The sequence below is a fragment of the Ictalurus punctatus genome, chromosome 2, assembly GCF_001660625.3.
Source record: "Ictalurus punctatus breed USDA103 chromosome 2, Coco_2.0, whole genome shotgun sequence".
NCBI lineage: Eukaryota > Metazoa > Chordata > Actinopteri > Siluriformes > Ictaluridae > Ictalurus > Ictalurus punctatus.
Window position 1 is genome coordinate 25,767,241 of NC_030417.2, and position 18,794 is coordinate 25,786,034.

General features: G+C 38.8%; 1 protein-coding gene across 1 annotated transcript; it reads left to right on the forward strand.

Moving 5' to 3' along the window:
- Positions 1-2,469: 2,469 nt before the first annotated feature.
- ilf3b (interleukin enhancer binding factor 3b) lies at positions 2,470-18,386 on the forward strand. The gene is made up of 19 exons (XM_017453149.2): positions 2,470-2,602; positions 6,405-6,483; positions 6,694-6,923; positions 7,367-7,547; positions 7,650-7,797; positions 9,225-9,316; positions 10,360-10,455; positions 11,006-11,117; positions 11,199-11,296; positions 11,390-11,501; positions 11,598-11,711; positions 11,823-12,028; positions 13,361-13,534; positions 13,772-13,909; positions 14,207-14,344; positions 14,895-15,021; positions 15,321-15,368; positions 16,920-17,333; positions 17,625-18,386. Exons 2-19 carry the CDS (start codon positions 6,481-6,483, stop codon positions 17,753-17,755), a joined length of 2,562 nt encoding a protein of 853 aa, XP_017308638.1. The 5' UTR covers positions 2,470-2,602; positions 6,405-6,480; the 3' UTR covers positions 17,756-18,386.
- Positions 18,387-18,794: the final 408 nt, after the last annotated feature.

Genomic DNA, 18,794 nt, shown 5'->3' on the forward strand with positions numbered 1-18,794 from the left:
AATTTGAACTGCCATTTGTCACTTCATTAATTACAATGGCACAATCATCAGAGATGAACCAGTCAAAAGTAGTTCCTAACAATTGTCCTCCTTATTGCTCTCCACACATGAAAAACTCTGAACGTTCTTATTTCATTAACTATTGGACATTTAGACTTTTTATGATTTAAAACATGTGTTCAAAATATCCCCAATGTATTTGTGAGTTATATATATTTGTTTGTTTGTAGGAAAGGGATGTTTGTATTGTTTATTTGTGCTGTTTTCTGTCTCTTCAAATAAAAGCACTTAAAGTGACCCCCATGCTGGTTAATCTCCCTGTTGTTCTTTACATAGCTAGTAGCCTACATTGTGATATGTAGTCTAATTTAGAGCATAAGTAATCCAGATTTGGTAATCTTGAAAAGTTTGTGTCTGAATCAGGGTGATCTAATCCAATGTTGCTTTGAAAAACCAACACAAAAGTAAGATGGATTACTTGATCCTGGATAGCAAAACATGGGATTTTCAAATCCGGATCATTCTGATCCATATTAAAGTCTCTGAACAACTGGGCCCTAATGTGACAATTTTTTTTAGCTGCAGTGAAACTTGGCTGGATGACTCTCTCCAGGTATATGTGCTTATATTAGATCAGGTCAGATGTTGAAGGTGAGAAACGACTTGGACAATGCTGCCGTCTGGTTGGAAATATTTATACCCAAGAGTAAATCAATTTTAGTGGGAGTTTGTTAGCATCCTCCAGATCAGAATGATTTTTATGAGAGAGTGGAAGAGTCGTTAATTGGATCAAACTACAATACAGGTCAAGACATTATTATTCTCAGGGATTTAAATACGGATATGTATAAAAAGGATTCTCCAATTTATAAACATTTCATGCAGAGTTCTGCAGGGAAGTATTTTGGGAACATTGACTTAAAATGGCCTGTTCCAGTGAACTTTTATTATATGCAGACAATGTAACAATAATTGTTTTTCATGATGAGAAATAAATTGTTGAAGCCGAGCTAAGCAGAGAGATTGAAGGGGTTTCTAAATGGTTTATAGATAATAGGCTCGCTTTGCATCTGGGGAAAACTGAGAATATATTATTTGGTTCAAGTGCTAAAGTAAAAAAAAAAAAAAGTTAGAAATGAAGGTTGGGGACATGATTATTGTCTCTAAACAAGAAGTGAAGTACCTGGGATGTGTGTTAGATATAAATTGACAGGAGAGAACATGACTGCTTTAGTCCACTCAAAGACTTAGCAGGATAAAATTTTTAGCAAGACAAGTGTCTTTTTTAGATTTTCAAACTTTAAAAATGTTAGCTGGAGCATTAGTGCAGTCACATTACAATTATGCGGCATCATTCTGGTATAGCAATATATCTAAATGTACTACAAGAAAATTGCAGACTGCTCAAAATAAATTGAGCAGAGTTATATTGAAAGTTCATCCAGTGTTGCATCTTAATGATGAACATTTTAGGGAACTTTTTTTTTAAAAATTATTATTATTTTATTATTATTATTATTATTTTTTAAAGTTTACAAAAGAGTAAGATTTTTTTTTTTTTTTTTTTTTTACATTGGTGTCCCAAAGTACCTGTCAAAGTATTATGTTTTGTAAGGGATGTGCATAGTCATTCTACTTGGGGGAGTAATACTGATATAAATTTGTTCTTTGTAGATTTGAGTTTAATAGGGAACAGTTCCTTTTAATATACTAGCTCTATAGCATGGAATGATTTACCGTGTTTTATAAAGCAGATACAAGTTGAAGGTGTTTTTGGAAAGGTAGTAAAAAGATGGCTTTTTAAATAATTTAAATAGTGTTAAATTGTTCGATTGTTAAATTGGGTTAGTTTTTACCATGTTACCACTTCTGCTCCATTACAGTGAGTATTTATAGGGTTCATTAGACATGAAAGAGTATCATAATGACATGCTTTTACACGATCTCATGTATTGAAAAACAGGATCTAAAAAGATTGCTTACTTGACTAAACAGAGGATATATAAGTTAAAATAGACAATAAGTCTGGGTCACAGTGTCTAAACAGTGTTATAACTTATAAGTAGAAAACAGGAACAGAACAGCACTCATGGTTCTTGAATCAAACAATACAAAATGTTCACAATTACTACACATTCTTAATGTGAATACACGTTCAACTATTAGTTCACATTGCCAGGTCATGTATTATTACTAAGTAAATACTGATTCATTCCTTATTGACACGGATTCTAAATTCATTTGGTGGACCGGATCAGAACCTCTATATGTATCGAGGCACAGATCAATAAATTTAGAACATCGCTAGAGGGACAACTTTTTTTACACGGGATTACACGATTTAGCGCATGCGAGTTTAAACGTACTTCGTCAACTTTTCACAGCGGCGACTATTTTCGTCACAAGGGCATCAGGGCACCAGACTCTTCTGCGGAGCTCCATCTGCTGCCGGGCAGAGAAGCGATAATAATTGGTTAAACCGTGATCACGTGAGCGTGTCTCGGCCAATCGCGTGCTCTGGTGTGGAGCGGCTCGTCCCTGGGATAGCTGCAGTACAGTTTGCGTTAAGCTGAACAGATAGCAACATACCCAGCTGTTACCAGTGAGTTGGAGACGGTTTTATCATCTTTCTTTATTAATAAATATACACAACGCAATAGAAAAAAAGCTTATTAATTCGGCTTTATATTTGCATTAATCTTTTTTTCTGCTAGTGTTAATGCTAGCTAATTAGCACGCGCTGCACAGCTAGCTCCGGCCTGCCTTTGTTAAGCTCGTGTGTGGTTAGCTATGTAGCCTAGCTAACTGCGTCGTTTAGCACCTTCTGAGTATTCAGGCTGTATGTACACTCAAAAATATAGATATTCGCTGTCAGGCTTGGTTTATTTTTGGCGTTTTAGCAAAGTATTAAAATATATATATGTATATATTTTACTCGAAAGCAGTTTGCTTCTCAGTGTTGTGTTTGGGAAAACTGTTTTCAGCGATGTAGCAGCTCTCATTATTTAGGAACACCTTCAGTTGAGCAAAAAAAAAAAAACATATATATATATATATATTGGTGTAAGCAGTTGATGCGCATGGGATTCCTGATCAGCACTCGGGATTGTACAGGAATAATGAGTTTGTTAGGAGCAGTGTGGTGTTATGGTGTTCAGCTTTGCCCCGCTATTCAGATTACTTGTGTGAAAATGGCGGCTTGTGTGCCATGATCAGTTAGGAAGGAGGATGAGTAGCTTCGCTGGAGGCGGTGATATTGTTCAGGGTGATAAAGCAATGAACATGTACCAGATTCAGGTTATTTTCCATGCCTTGTTCCACACTTCTCCAAAGCCGGTTCAGGTCTGCGGTGTGCCGGTGCTGTGGCTTGAGCTCACGGCTGCGTTTACTTTGCAAACCAATTCCCCTTTTTTCTTTTTCCAAATCAGAAATGTTCCCTCCTCCATTTAACACGGGCCACGTTTAAGGGCATAAATCCGAATGATATCTGGTGATTTTAACTTTAGTCTGATGCCTCACATCAAATGCTCCCATTATGAAGTTATCGTTAATGGCATGGATTTTTTTTTTTTTTGCTAGGCCAAAATCGCTCAAACCACAGGTGCATCATGGACGAGTCCAGTTGATGTAAATTGTAGGGCTTCAACCAATTATTAGTTTCATAATCGCTTAATTGGCAGCTGATTTTCTTTATTCAATTAATTGACTATTCATATATATATATTCATATATATATAAAATTGACAAATATCAACTTCTGACTAAAACTTGTGGTGTCTGTTGCCTGCTGCCTTTAGGCATTTTGTTTTACTTTTTCTTTTTTGGTTTTACTGTTTTAATCAGACATTACATAGCTTACTTGCTCTACAATGTTACTAATAAATCACTCTTGTTATAATAAAATGACAGAATTTACATTGCAAGGGCACAAATACAGCACATAATGACAATGAACTAAACCTTTCTAAACCAGTTTCCCTAACCCCTTGCACACAGTGGAGCATTTTGGATATAAGCATAAGCTTCCATGCTACTCAAGCCCCACTTTGCAGGTTACAATCAGTATGTTTACATGGAAAACTATAATCCGATATTAACCAGATTTAAAACAATTCTCTTATTGGTAAACTACCATGTAAACAGTGTATTGATTACCTTAATTTGACTAAGGTTATACTCGAAGTAAACACAAATCAAATTAAGACATGTGGAGTATTCCTATTTTTAGTCGCATATTGACATACACCGTTAATGTTGTGTGGAAGTTTCCACCGCATATTGCAACAGGACATGTACACGCACGGCAGTGCTCAACCGTTCACAGCAAACAAGAGACTACGGCTGCGTCCGAAACCGCGTATTTACCTACTATATAGTAGGAGAGATACATGTAAGTATGTGGTTTTGGACAGCTTCAAGCAGTCATCTGTTTGCACGTATAGCATGACAAATAATTAACGGCACTTGAATCTTTTGAAAATTAAAAATGAAACACCCAAAACTGTATACGGTACCATAACGAATATGAACTGTATGTTGATACGTGAGATTCTGGAGGGGACGACGGGGGACTTAATGACTTGTGCCATAGTCGATGACTACGTTTACATGGACAGAAATGATCTAATTATTGACCTTATTCTGAATAAGACAATATTGTGATTAAGGTATGACATAACATGAGTCGCTTTTAGAATACTCCTTTCATGTTCCTGTTTTACATGTTATAGAACATAGATCGATTAAGGATACACGTCATTTTGTCCCCATGCCACGCCGTCCGACGTTCCTTCCAGAATTTCACGTGTCAACATATGGTTCGTCTTCGTTATGGTACCGTATTTAGGTGTTTAATTTTTACGAAAGATTCAAGTGCAGTTAATTATTTGTCATGCTATACGTGCAGATAGACGGCGGCGAATACAAATTCTCCAGCAACAGGCCTCCTCTGTACTTTCATTCGGCAAAATTTCATACATGCCACCGCAACCAACTCGGAGGTACTGGGAGAGAGAACGCAGCCTGCTCTCTAGTTTGCCGTCAAACAGTTGAGTTTGTGTGTCCTGTCACAAAATGCAGTGTAAACTCCCACGCGGCGTTAATAGTGTGATTAAGGTGTGTACATGTCCATAATGCACTTCGATAATGTGACTAAAACAGGAATACTCCACGTCTTAATTCGATTTGTGTTTACTTTGAGTATGACTTTAGTCGGATTAAGGTCATCAATAATCGCTGTTTACATGATAGTTTCTTAATCGAGTTAATATCGGAATATTGTTGTCAATGTACACGTCCTGATTCTTCTTCGTGGCATTTAATATAAAATGCTCCCATGCTTTAGAGGACTTGGGTTGCACACTTTCTTTTTTTTCCTTGCCCTGTGCCGTGTGCAGACCAATTGTTCGATAATGAGATTCCAGGCACCAGGCATATTATATGTAGGTGCACAACACTTCCATTTATTAAAACAAATGTTTAAGTCTACTCTAGCTGCATTTGAAGCACGTCATGAGTGTCTGTATGTCGTGCTGCACGTTATACGCTTCCTCTCTATTTTTCCCCTGCAAATTTTCACTATATATTTCAGTTTTACAGCCAACCATTGCAGAACACTGAACATCTCTGAATTTACACTCCAACACATTATGTAATTCTTTGGTTCAAAGCAGGCAACCTATTTAATTGTATTTTGCATCAAGAGACCATTATTAATACAAATAATATCTCTTGTAAGCAAATGTTCATGTCTCTGTGGCATCGATTCAATCAACATCCTTCTTCTCTAAAAACAGGACATGTTTGTTCCAGAAATTCAATTTGGACAATTTGTTTTCCATAAAACATTGTCATTTGTTTGACAAAATGACATTGTCATACCCCCCCAATGTTCTTAATAAAGTGTTAAACTGCGATAAATCCACATTCCTCACCAAGCCATTAACAGGATTGCAAGCTATTTTTACCCCGTACTGCTGGGCTGTCTCTGTGTAAGAGATGACGAAAGCACTGGCGTTGCTGGAGAGATGTGCTGCAGAGTGCCATGCAGGCTGCGTCACTCAGTGATCCAGTAGCTCTCCTGAGCCTGCGCTCATCCTGCTTTCCTAAAACTGCACTGAAGCTGCTTGTGTCTGTGAGGAGGTGCTGAAGTATATGTGGGCCGATTACGTTCTAACGGACGTCTGTGGACTGTGAGAAAGAGTAGAATAGTTGAGACAGATTATTTTTCATTACATTTTGTGTGATTCTCTAGCTAAACATAGGTTTCTCTTTGTTTACGGTTTCAGATTCTCAGTATTTGGTTTAGCTCTTATTATTGAACAGGAGTACACAGCATTAGTTGGATATAGTGTTAGTTTGGTTACAAAATTTTTAATGCATTCATCTTTTGCCTTTTATTGCAGACGAGAGGATCACTTCCAGCTGCCTGCACTGAGTTCAACTGTGTTATTTCCAGACTGAAGGACCTCAGTTTCAGCTATGGTAAAAGTCCATTCTGCTTTCGTACATACCATTTTTTCTTTTTTCTTTTTTTTTTATTTTTATAAATAAAATAGCTGGCTGATGAATTGGAATTGTCCACCCTTCACTATTACCAAAGTCCTCATGTTGCAATCTGTTTTCCCCCCTCCTTCTTTTGTTAAGTTGCTGGCACCAAATATAAGTTCTGTTCATGTTTCTCCCCCTTTCCAGGTTCCTCCGCTCCGTCATCGCTCCTTGCGTATCTTTGTGAATGATGACCGCCATGTTATGACCAAGCACTCCGCTATCTACCCCACGCAAGAGGAGCTGGAGGCTGTGCAGAATATGGTCTCCCACACTGAGCGTGCCCTCAAGGCTGTGTCTGATTGGCTGGATGAGCAGGAGAGGGTATCTGCGAAAGCGAATCCTGTTGAGTCTGAAGGAGATGGCGATAAAGAGGGGTGAGTAAGGGAGATATTTCTTAAGAGCACATTCCTTGTCCTTATTTCATTTTTTAATCTAATGAAACTGCAAGCAAACAGAAAATAATTCCAGATGAATTGTTGGATTTAACAGTTGAACAGTTTTTTTATTATTAATATTAATGCATAAGTGTGACCATCAACAGTCACTAGCATGCTTGTCAGTTTTTGTATACATTAATAGATTTGTTTACATGTCAGGAGTGTAATGCTTTAAATAAGCTTTCTAAAGTATTTCTCCAGTGCGCCTGCTGTATTTGTATGCTTATAACACATTCTGTTCTTTCTGAATAATTTTCGTTCTATTACCTCCCTACTATATAGTGATGCCTTATTAGCCTTATTGCGGTATTATATAAAATCTTGCATACTATCTGTTTAAAAAAAAATTACTTGTTAAGTTCTGCTGCTTTGCATTGCAGTGAGCCTAAATCAACAGAACAGACCACACGCTCCCTGCGTGGAGTGATGAGGGTGGGCCTGGTGGCCAAAGGCCTGCTGCTGAAGGGGGATTTGGATCTGGAGCTAGTGCTGCTTTGTAAGGACAAACCCACAGCCACACTGCTAAAAAAAGTAGCCGAGAATCTCAATTTGCAGCTCAAGGTATGACACATCATAAGTAATTCTTACATAATCTTAAAAAATTTGTCACTGTGTGGCAATGTGTTCTACATGGTGCACATTTTTCTGCTTATCTCCTTTCAGCTCATCACTGAGGATAAGTATGAGGTGATGCAGTTTATCCGTGACGCCTGCATCATGATCAAAAACACCAAGCAGCCCTCTCTTAATCTCACCATTCACCTGACGTCACCTGTTGTCCGAGAGGAGGCTGAGAAGCAAGCCACCGGAGGTACTTTCACCCTTTTCAAGACAAGAAAAGCAAGAAATCGCAAAGAAATACAGTCCCCTCCAAGCCAGGAAATACAAATAGACTGGACTAAGATAGAGCGAGATAGGGTAATTAGATATTGTTTATTGGGCCTTCAATGGAGCTAGGGGATGTTGTGTGGCACAGACATGTTGTGAAGGCTTGTTTATATCTACTTAGAGCCTCGTAGTTCCATGTAATGTACATTTTTTTTTTTTGATGGCCCAATATACAGTAAATTAAAGTAGAACAAACAGTAAAGAAAGGATAGAAGGAGGAAAAAAATAAAACATGCTCCACTCCCTCTCAAGTGAAACAATGGTTCAATGAAGGCTTACTGAGAATTAAGAAAGAAATCACAAACCTAGTTGTTTGCATGTGTATATATACTGAGAAAGAAATGGAACAGTTTGCATTGCAGCAAAAATGAGCAGCGAGGATTACCGAAAACTCTGGTTGCTAGAGCCAGTAGTGATCTGTTGACGGTGCCATTCTTTCAGTAAAGAAAGGGAAAGGGGTTATAGATAACGCTAGGGCCGTCTGTCTCCACACCATAGACGTTAGTTTAGCAGAAGAAATTTCAGAATGTACCTTGGACGTCAGTAATAAATGTAACTTGCTGGATCTGATCCGTCGGAGGAAAGGTGGAGAGGACATCGTGTTGCAAAGAACTGTGGTAGTTCACATGTTGAGATGTGAGAACTGGGATTAAAATCCCTTTGGTAGTAAGAAGCGAGTAGTCTAACTTCAACTTAAAGCCTAGCCCTATCTATGATCCCACTTTTAGCCAAGCCTGCCTTAAGGCCTGAGAAGCCATCAGTTTTGCTGCAGTGTGGACTCGTTTTTGTGCATCTCACTACTTCTCACTGTGGTTCAAAATCTGATTCTCTCTGTCAAGCCTTCTAGTTTGTCAATTTTAGGGACGCTGGACCTTTGACCAACTGGACGCTCTCTGTCTCGGAAGGGGCAAGGCAGCAACCTCAGAAAAAAAATAATAAAAGGGGATGGAGGGGGAGGGGTTCTGCCCCCCATGGTACACAAATGCACTCGGCCATCTCTAACTCCACTGAGGCATTACATTATGTTTTCAAACAAACACCACAAACCCTCTAACCACATACTTACTCCCATGTACACCCATGCATTCCTCTATTACTCACTGGGAGTCATGGGGAGGAAGTAGCCACCTAGATTGGGGAAATACAACAAGCCCATAATCTCCATGTAGTAGGCTCCTGTTTTCTTTTCTTTTGTTCACCGACATAGGGAGGGCTTTTGTTTTAGTTGTTTCCAGTGGAGGAGGTTCCCCTCCCCCATCTCCCCTCGCTGCCTACTCCCCCTGGCCGTGAGACAGAAATAAAACCCCTTGGTCAAACTGTACCTTGTCTTCTTATCCCACCCGCCAATAGAAACGCTATCAGTCAACGATCCCCCGGATGTACTGGACAGGCAGAAATGCCTGGCTGCCTTGGCGTCTCTTCGCCACGCCAAGTGGTTCCAGGTTTGCATCTTGTCTTTATTTGTATTCCATCTATTAGTCAAGTTATTTTTGTTTGTTCTATCATTCTGTGAACACATTGTTTTGATGTGGTTATTTATCAGGCTTTTTTTCCCCTCACAGTCTTTGCTATTTAATACATTTTGCTAGATGGATTTAAAAAAATAAATAAATTGACGCTTTCATGTCAACGCCTAATCAGTTGAACTGATCTTGATGTGTCAGTGTCCAGATAATTGGTGTACGATGCCACATCCTAACTGTCTCATGTTTGAGCATTCTCCAAATTGCAGCTTACTTAGTTTTACATCAAATGGTTTGTATTGTTTTTTTGGGTTTTTTTTCTTTATACAGTATACAGTCTCATTTTTGTAGCCAGTATTAGATTTACAGTTTAGCAGGTGCAATATTTCTGTTCACCTAACTTTATCGCCCAGCTTCTATTTCTTTTAATACAAATGATCTGTAGGACACAAGATAGTTGTAGAGTGCCAATTCTGATTGTCACTTTAATGCTAGCATAAATGGCTGTCTTAGACGTTGGGTACAATGTGGTGTCTTTAGCTCTGTCATCCTGCACATTTGTAACCTCTTTGTTTTTCAGTACATACAGTAACTCAAATATCCCCACCCCTAGCTCATGCTGTATTCATTCCTGTACCCAAAAAGAAAATATTGCACCTTAGCCTAAATTTGGTGTAGCTAACGCTCTTAAAGCATTTGTGTTGGAATACTGAAATAATGTGAAGTGTTTTTAATGTTGTACATGTTGAAAATGAATTCTAATTCCCACACTAATTTTCAAAATGGCAGGTGTGTTTGTCTCCTGCTGTTTGAGCTCAGTGTCATAATCTGCTATTTTAAATATAATTTTCCATAAATGTGGCTTGTTTGTTTAGTCGCCTAATAATTTTGTACTTAACAAATATTGCTTCATCACACAATAATGCCAGCTATACCGTGTCTCTTTCACGTCTTGTGTGTTGTGATCTAGTTGTGGATAATGAGTGTGTGTGTAATCTCCATCCCCCTGCTTGTGTGTCTAGGCCAGGGCCAATGGGTTGCGTTCGTGTGTGATTGTCATCCGGATCCTGAGGGATCTCTGCTCCCGTGTTCCCACTTGGGGCCCGCTTAAAGGATGGGTGAGTGTTTGTCAGCCTGCTCTACTGTGTATGAACTAGAAATAACTGCTGGATGGATAATGGATAATAATTGTGTGTTTTTTTCACTTTCATGAAAAAATTGGTATAATTTTTTTTCAAGTGTAATGTTGGGATATTGTTGGCATATATGAGACTTGAATTATTATCTATTTCTTTTCTTTTTTTGAGCACTTTTTGAGCACTCTTTCCTCCTCAGCTGACCTTGCCTACATCGTATGAAACATAGCTACGGGTCACTATCTACATTGTATAGCCCTCATTCAATTAAGTGCTGAGGTTGGTGGTAGATGTGAGCCATTCTAATGAAGCAATGTGTGAGCAATGGTGTTGTGTAAAAATGCTTGGATATCCGTTTCTTTAAAAGGAACGGAAACTTTGATTTTTATTTTATTCTACGAACAAAGTTGGTGCTGCATGTTTCAGAGTGGCATGTTCTGAATCTCAAAATAGCTCTGGTTATAAAGCGTTTGTGGCAATGTTTTGAAATACCACAGTAAATCCTGACTTTCAACATTCTCTTCTCTTAAAGCCTCTTGAGCTTTTGTGCGAGAAATCAATTGGCACAGGGAACCGGCCGATGGGAGCAGGGGAAGCTCTTCGAAGAGTTCTGGAGTGTTTGGCTTCTGGAATCTTGATGGCAGGTACATAACGGACTACGTCCTTCTCCTACAAAATAAAGGATTACGTTTCTTACACATTTGTAACGGTATGTTGGTTAACAGATGGTTCCGGCATCTCTGATCCCTGTGAGAAAGAGCCGACTGATGCCATTGGTCACATGGACATCCAACAACGAGAGGACATCACCCAGAGTGCTCAGGTAATTTACCAAAATGTGTTATATGATTGGACAGTATGTTTGAGCATTTTATATGAGTTAAGGGATTTTGTCTTCCCCATGTTTTGGATTTAGCATGCGCTGAGGCTTTCTGCTTTTGGGCAACTTCACAAAGTACTTGGAATGGACCCTCTTCCTTCTAAAATGCCCAGGAAACCTAAGAGTGAAACCCCCATCGACTACACAGGTTTGCTTAGTGTTCCTCAGAAATCAATAATTTAATATGAAACTCTATCGTTTCAGTAGTACAGATTTACATTTTGACATTTTCTTGTCCTTATAGTTCAGATTCCTCCAAGCACAACCTATGCTCCCCCCATGAAACGGCCTATTGAAGAGGAGGAGGGTGCTGATGACAAGAGCCCTAACAAGAAGAAGAAAAAACTTCAAAAGAAATGTAATTTTATTGTAATTGTGCTACAGTAGTAACTCTTGCGTTTAAAGTAAAGCTGCAGCTGTTGGTTTGCCTTACATAGTTTTGAAACTAATGTTTGCCACTATTTTATAGCTCCAGATGAAAAGTCAGAGCCTCCTCAGGCCATGAATGCTCTGATGCGGCTGAACCAGCTAAAGCCCGGGCTCCAATATAAGCTCATTTCTCAGACTGGACCTGTTCACGTGCCGGTCTTCACCATGGCCGTGGAGGTTGACGGCAAGACCTTTGAAGCATCTGGTCCCTCTAAACGTACTGCCAAACTACATGTAGCAGTTAAAGTGAGTTTTCCATCTCTTGTTGTGGCTGAGCATCAGATAAGTTAAAAATCAAATCAGTCGTCCTTTATGTAAGAAACATTATGCTGCCTGACCCAACCCCAAAATGTGTTATTTTCCAGCAGCCTATCCTGAAGTGTTTATTCGTCTTAGGCCACAGCAATTTGCCAACACAAAACTTTTATTTATTTTTTACTTCTTAAAGGACACATGAGACTTTTTACAGTTATGTTTGGTGTTGTGTAACATTCACAAAATGAGTCTCGGATTTTACTGGATAATTTTTTCTCTCTCTCTTGAAGCTGATAACTCACAATGCCGCAATTCCCTTCTGTTCTGAAGACTTTCAAAACTTACAGGAACAGCTTTAACGCTGACTCTTAAGTGCTGACACTGGAGAGTAACAGAGTTCTCACAGAAAACCGGATCATATCAACCATTGCACACATTTTTTTTATCTGCTTATGCAGGAAACAATGTATTGGAACGAGTTCATTTATATAAATCTGTGCTTTGCCTTGCCTACTGTCAGAGTTGTGCTGTAAATTAATCAACACCTTCTGACCATACAGAATCGAGAATTCAATAGCACTATAGTATAAAGGTGAAATATATTTAAGTTTTACCACGTACACAACAGGTGGCATTGTTCCCATACTCGCTTGTTTATCTCATACCCATCTGTAGGATTAAAAGTGATGTCCATTAGATGGCACATCAGAGCCAAACATCGCTGTCCTTCTGGTATCCAAGTCAATCTGTAATGCACGGCAACGTTTAACAGATTTACAATCTCTGTTTCTCTTTAAAACTTTCTGTGGTCAGCATGATTGTCATGATCTGCATCTCAAATTTAAAAACTCACCATACTTTAACAAATATTTATTAATCTGGAAAATCCAGAAGATGGGTACTTTGACCTTTTCGGTGGGTTTAAAGAGGTGTGTAAAATTCACTCACTGTAACAGAAAAACCATTAATACTCAGTTGTTTAGAATAGTACGTAAGTATGTGATTTGAGTCACTACGTTAGTTTGTTTATGCAGTCGGGGACAGTGTTGCATGGTGCTACACTGCCTCCACTGTTTCCGTTGGTAGTGCAAAACACGTTCATTTCTGAGTGCATAAGCGACGGGTCAAATGACCGCAGGATATGTGTGTTCGTCGTCTTGCATATGATTAATTAAGAGCAGGTATAAATCAAGATGAATTTGAGGTTCAGGACTTACAGTGGAATACTGTGAAATGTCAACTTGTTTCAAAGTGACATTTTGTAGAATTTATGGGCTGTGGCTCTACACAAACATTATTAACCCATAGATATGTTTGTGGTAGGTTTTGCAAGACATGGGCCTTCCAACAGGGGTGGAGCAAAAGGTTGCTGAACCAGCAAAAGCAGAGGTGGTGCCGCCCACTGTAGAGACAGAGGTGAAGACTGCAGTCCTGCCAGTTGAACCAGAGGCTTCACTTGATGTTACCACAAACTCTGAGGCTACTGAGAGCACTGAGGTAATGATCACTGGGAAAGTACAATGGCTAGGCTCTAAAATGTAAGGAAATACTGAGCTAAATAAAAATGCTTAATCATTTTTGAAGTTCATCAAAGTTATAATAAAACTGTAATTAGTTAAACTGGTGTGCATTTGTGACACAACAGTCTATCCCTTCCACACACTTGGCTTCTTGTTTTTCAAATCTGTTGTTTATTATTAATTGAAAGACTACATGTATTTCTTCGTCTTTCAGAGCGCACGGCACCAGGGCCCTATTTTGACGAAACATGGCAAGAACCCAGTTATGGAGCTCAATGAGAAACGTAGAGGCCTCAAATATGAACTCATCTCTGAGACGGGCGGCAGCCATGACAAACGCTTTGTCATGGAGGTAAGGTTATATTCCATTTGAACATGAGCAAATTTATGTATTTAATTTTTACACAGGACACGTAGGGGTAATGTGAAGAGAAGTGTTTACTGGGTCTAGTTCCAGTCGTCTGAATAAGCTTTCTTCAGCTCTTATTGTTAAAGCTCACATATTGTTCTTTCTTCAGGTGTTTTTTATTTATTTATTGCACTTTAATGGTTGTTTTTGGTAGGTTGCAAGTTCTGAGATTATACCTGATTTAATTATTTTGTCATAGTATGGTATGTGTTTTAAAGTCCTCTCTTGTTTATTCCACAGGTAGAGATAGATGGACAGAAGTTCCAGGGTACAGGCTCCAACAAGAAGGTGGCAAAGGCATATGCAGCTCTGCATGCTCTGGAGAAACTATTCCCAGATGGCTCCAACTCTGAGGTGGCCAAGAAGAAGAAAGCAGTGGTAATGAAACCTCATCTCTTTTCCTCTCTGTTCCTGTTGTAACTACTGAACTGTCACAGGGTTGTAATACAGGAAGAGAGGCGCCTCTCCACACCTGGTTTGGCTGGAGTCTGGTAGTGCAAATGAAACTCAATCGTGTTGATTTGGCTTGGGGTTTTTGACCGTTTTGAGTTACGTTGCAAATAAAATGGGAAGGGAATAAAGGGAAATGTACTCTTGTTTCATCGTAACTGGTTGAAGAAACCAGTTATTGGCACTAATTGGGTGCAGTTTAGACAGAATGTGGGCTGTATAAAAATGTGCAGTAGGCTTCACTGATGTAGTCTTAATGTGTCAGATGCAGAAGTGCTTCCTTTCCAAGCAAGCAAGTTTTAGCCAGTTTCTCTATCCTCTTAAAGCTTCTTTGGGAAATATCTGTTGGTGGACTTGTTTTAGTGTTTGTCTGATGCTCCTGAGCAGCTTATCTGGTAGTGGTGGTGCTCTTTTTCCTGTAATACTCAAGGGTTTCTTTTTTTTTCTTCTTTTTTTTCTTCCCCCTTGCTTCTTTTAGCACACTCCTGGGTTTGAAATGATGAGTGGACCACCTGCTGATCCAGCAGCCAATCCCAGAGGCAGAGGACGAGGGCGGGGCAGAGGCCGGGGGAGAGGCTTTAATAATGGCGGAGGATATAATCAAGGTACAAAACTTCACATTATTAGATGTGTTACTCATGGTTTGAACAGGATTTGGTTATCATTTCTAGGGTTTAAGGTTTATGAATATGGATGAACACTAACTTGGAAGTTTATTTCCAATTGAAGAAATGTTGACCTTTCCATGGTCATTTACATGGGTTTGGTATTAGACCATATTTTTGTAATGTCCTGATTATGTAATTGTATAAAATGTGTTTCCTACACAAGTTACGTAAAATTGTGCAAGAGGCCGCTTGAGTGATATTATTTGAATGATGTGTTTTAAATTCACCTTTTTCAGGTGCCTATGGAAGTTATGGATATGGGAACAATGCTAACTCTGTCTACAGTGAGTACTACTCCGTTTCCCACTGGATTTTTTGATCTTTTTTCTCCCCTTTGTTATTTCTAATTAATGTTTTTGAGAACCATATGACCCACATTGCAGAATTGAAGAATTTGTCAGTTTTGTCTTCTATACATTATGCTTTTTGATATTTTCTTTTAATTATTATTATTTTTACATTCATGGTATTTAAGCATCTTATTCTAGCAGTATGTTTGTAACAGTGTTCTATAGTTTAGGTTACTGCACATTGAGATTGTCAAATGTATGTGGACTGAAAGAGCAAATGTAAAGTGTGTATTCACTTTAAGGTTGACTGTTATTACATTTCTCTGCTTTGTGACTGCAAATTCTTTCTTTCTTCTTTTTTTTTTTTGTAATATTTTCTCCCTCTATGGAACATCAGAGAACATCATTTTTTAACAAAAGACCTGTGGTGACAAGCAGCGAAATCTGAAATATTAAAACCATTGATGCTGCCATTTTTATGCTAGCACAAGAAGCATCTGTGCTTCTCTGCTCTGTCTCACACATCAGACTGCTATGTCTACCATATTGTCTTTGTCATAACCAGAATCCATAAAAAAGCGGGCCGGGGGCGGTGTTTGTTCGAGGTAAGCGGGGAGTGGGGGGGTGGGGTGGTGATTATACCAAGATAATCTTGGTGCAAGGCAACATAAATGTCACTTCATGGCATGAACTTGATTCTTATACACCCTAAATATCTTTAATCGACTCTGGATTCCTCTGGGACTGAGCTGCTGCTGCTGCTTCCTGCAGAAACACAGGAGAAAGATGGCACTTGGATATTACAATTTCGAGTCATCAGTCAGGAACTGGATGATATGGACAAACTTCTCTCTTGGTTAAGATTGGTGCAGCACTGAAATCACTGATTTTGTAACAGTCATAATAACTGTCAGTTCCAAATGTGAATTTTTATTTCAGTGTTATGATGTATTATAGAAGACTTTTAATGTGTCTTGCTGTGAAATGATACTAAGGTGACCTGTTAAATGTGTTGTATGTTTTTTCCTAATAATTTTTTCAATAAAAAAAAAAAATACACGTAAGCTATGCTTATATATTTAATAATTGGGATTTTGCAACATTTTTTGATGATTTGGTTGTACTGAATGTGAATCTGAATTTTTTTAATTGAACTGTATATGGTTTACATTTTATTTAAACATAAAAATTGTTTTTGGTGTTATCTAACAATGAGCATTGCTAACTGCCATGGTTTTAATCTAGTTCACTTATTTGTATTCACAAAATCAAGGCTATTGTCCCATTTTTAGTGTTGGTCTGTTGAAAACAAAATGGAGTGATCATAGCATACTAATCCTGAGCTGCATAATTTTATTGTTTAATTTGATCAAACCTTTGGGAAATTTCCGGAACTACCTCCTACTAGCTCCTTTTTGAAAGTAAATCTGAATGTCACAATTAGAATCAAGGCAATTGCTGCTGAATAATAGTAAGTATTTGACGTAGTTGAATCGCGCTAGCATGATTCCACTGTTTTAACTTCCACTGCTCATTCCTGTTCAGATTACTTCAATAATGGTGGAGCTAATGGAGGATCTACAGGAATGAATCCTGGAGCAGGTCCAGCAGCCAGTGCCTCAGCAGGAGGTCCTCCAGGAACAGGTGGCTTTGCCTCGTATTACCAGAATGACGGCGGTTACTCCACCCCAGGTGCAGTGGGCAAGGCCCCTGGAAAGAAGGTGCCAATGCACCAGGGAACTAAACCTCCAGGCACAGGAGCAGCTCCTGGAACCTACCAGAGTCCTTCAGGCCTGGGCCAAAGTTCCTATGGCCAGTATGGGCAGGGATACGGTCAGGGCAAGAAGAACTTTGGCCAAACTCAAGGTGGAGGCACAGGTGGCGGTTACGGCAACTATAGCACAGCTTACCCATCCCAGGTGACAGGAGGTCCAGGGTCTCAGGACTATGGCTACGAGGGTATGTTCTTTTTGCTTGTTCATGTCAAATTGCTAGTAGACTCATATTAAAAGAAGTTGTGTGCATTTAGTTCTTTATTCTCTATGGTAAAACGAGTGTTATTCGCCAACAGCAGTCTTATGAAAGACTCACATTACACCCCTGCATACATAGTTGCCTTCAGGATCCCCAAGCACAAGTTTGTGCCTAGTTCCATAATTATCCCATAAATATGCTAATAATTAAGATGATCCTTTTAAAAATTAATTGTCGCATTCCCAATAGCTAATTAGCATGTCCTGTTTTCTTCAGGTTATAGCAACCCGTCAAACTACGGTGCACAAGGAGCCAATCAAAGTTATGGCACCAACCCTGGACAATACCATAATCCCGGAGCGGGCTATGGCCGTGGTGACGGCAGCATGAACTACCAGTACAGATAGACTGAACCTGACCCTCACGTGCTCCTTGTCACCGTCGGCGTTTTTGCTTGTACACTTTTTCCGAAGTAGCAGCAACAAATTTGTACTTGCTCAACTGTTCACACCAAAACCTTAGTAGTTCTCTGAGCTTAGGAAAAGAAGTACTTGTGTTTTTTCAAGTTTTGTGGTGGTGTGTTCCATGTTGTGTTCAGTATGTGCTTTTGTTTTTGTTTTCTTTCCCATTCTCAGACTACTTCCTGATGGGAGAGAGCCACCACAGTCACATGCATGTTTATGACTTGATTTTGAATTTGACTCAGCATTTCCATTTTTTCATTACATTTCTCAGCTGGTTACTTCATCATTGAAAGTTAGCACACCCAGTGTTTTTGTTTTATTTTTATTTTTTTCCCATTTTTTAAAAAATAAAGTTTTATTTAAAAGTTTTCATTTTTAGCCCCCCCTCCTTAAGATATCTGTGATTTATAATATCTTTTATTACAGTTACTTTGGATAAAGTTCTGAAATGTGAAGTGTAAATTCAGCTTGCAATATCAGTTAGTGTGTTTTGGGAAAATTCTATTTTTAGGAACAATGTGTCACTGTATGTTGTAAGTTCTCATTTTGTAAGGAAAGAAATGATGTCACTGGACTGTCTGGCTTTTGTGTCCTTAATATAATACTCTTTACCTGTCCTAACTATTATCGCTTTAATTTTTTAACTTACCTTATTGGGAAAGGTGAACATAACTATGGTATGAAAAATACTTTAGAAACCTTTTAGAAAGAAACCAAGAAGAAAAGAGATTCAAAAAGAGGAACAGTATTATACAGGTGGTTTTAATGTTATGGCTGGTTGGTGTACAATTAATAGTAATTGATAAATTACATCAGCTAACAGGTGTCTGTGCACATTTATTTAAATCCCATTTGTGCCTGCTCCTGAAGGATTTCTGTACAATCCTGCTTAGTCCTGCAGAAAGTTGGGGGGGGGGTTGTGACAAATGTTTACAAAATTGTTATTGAAATCAAAATGTAAATAATGTAATGGAATAAAGAA

Excerpts from the sequence above, each read along its gene's own strand:
- ilf3b (XM_017453149.2), top strand. Across the intron at positions 11,297-11,389 it reads ACATCACCCAGAGTGCTCAG|CATGCGCTGAGGCTTTCTGC; the intron begins GTAATTTACCAA and ends TTTTGGATTTAG. Across the intron at positions 17,334-17,624 it reads TCAGGACTATGGCTACGAGG|GTTATAGCAACCCGTCAAAC; the intron begins GTATGTTCTTTT and ends TGTTTTCTTCAG.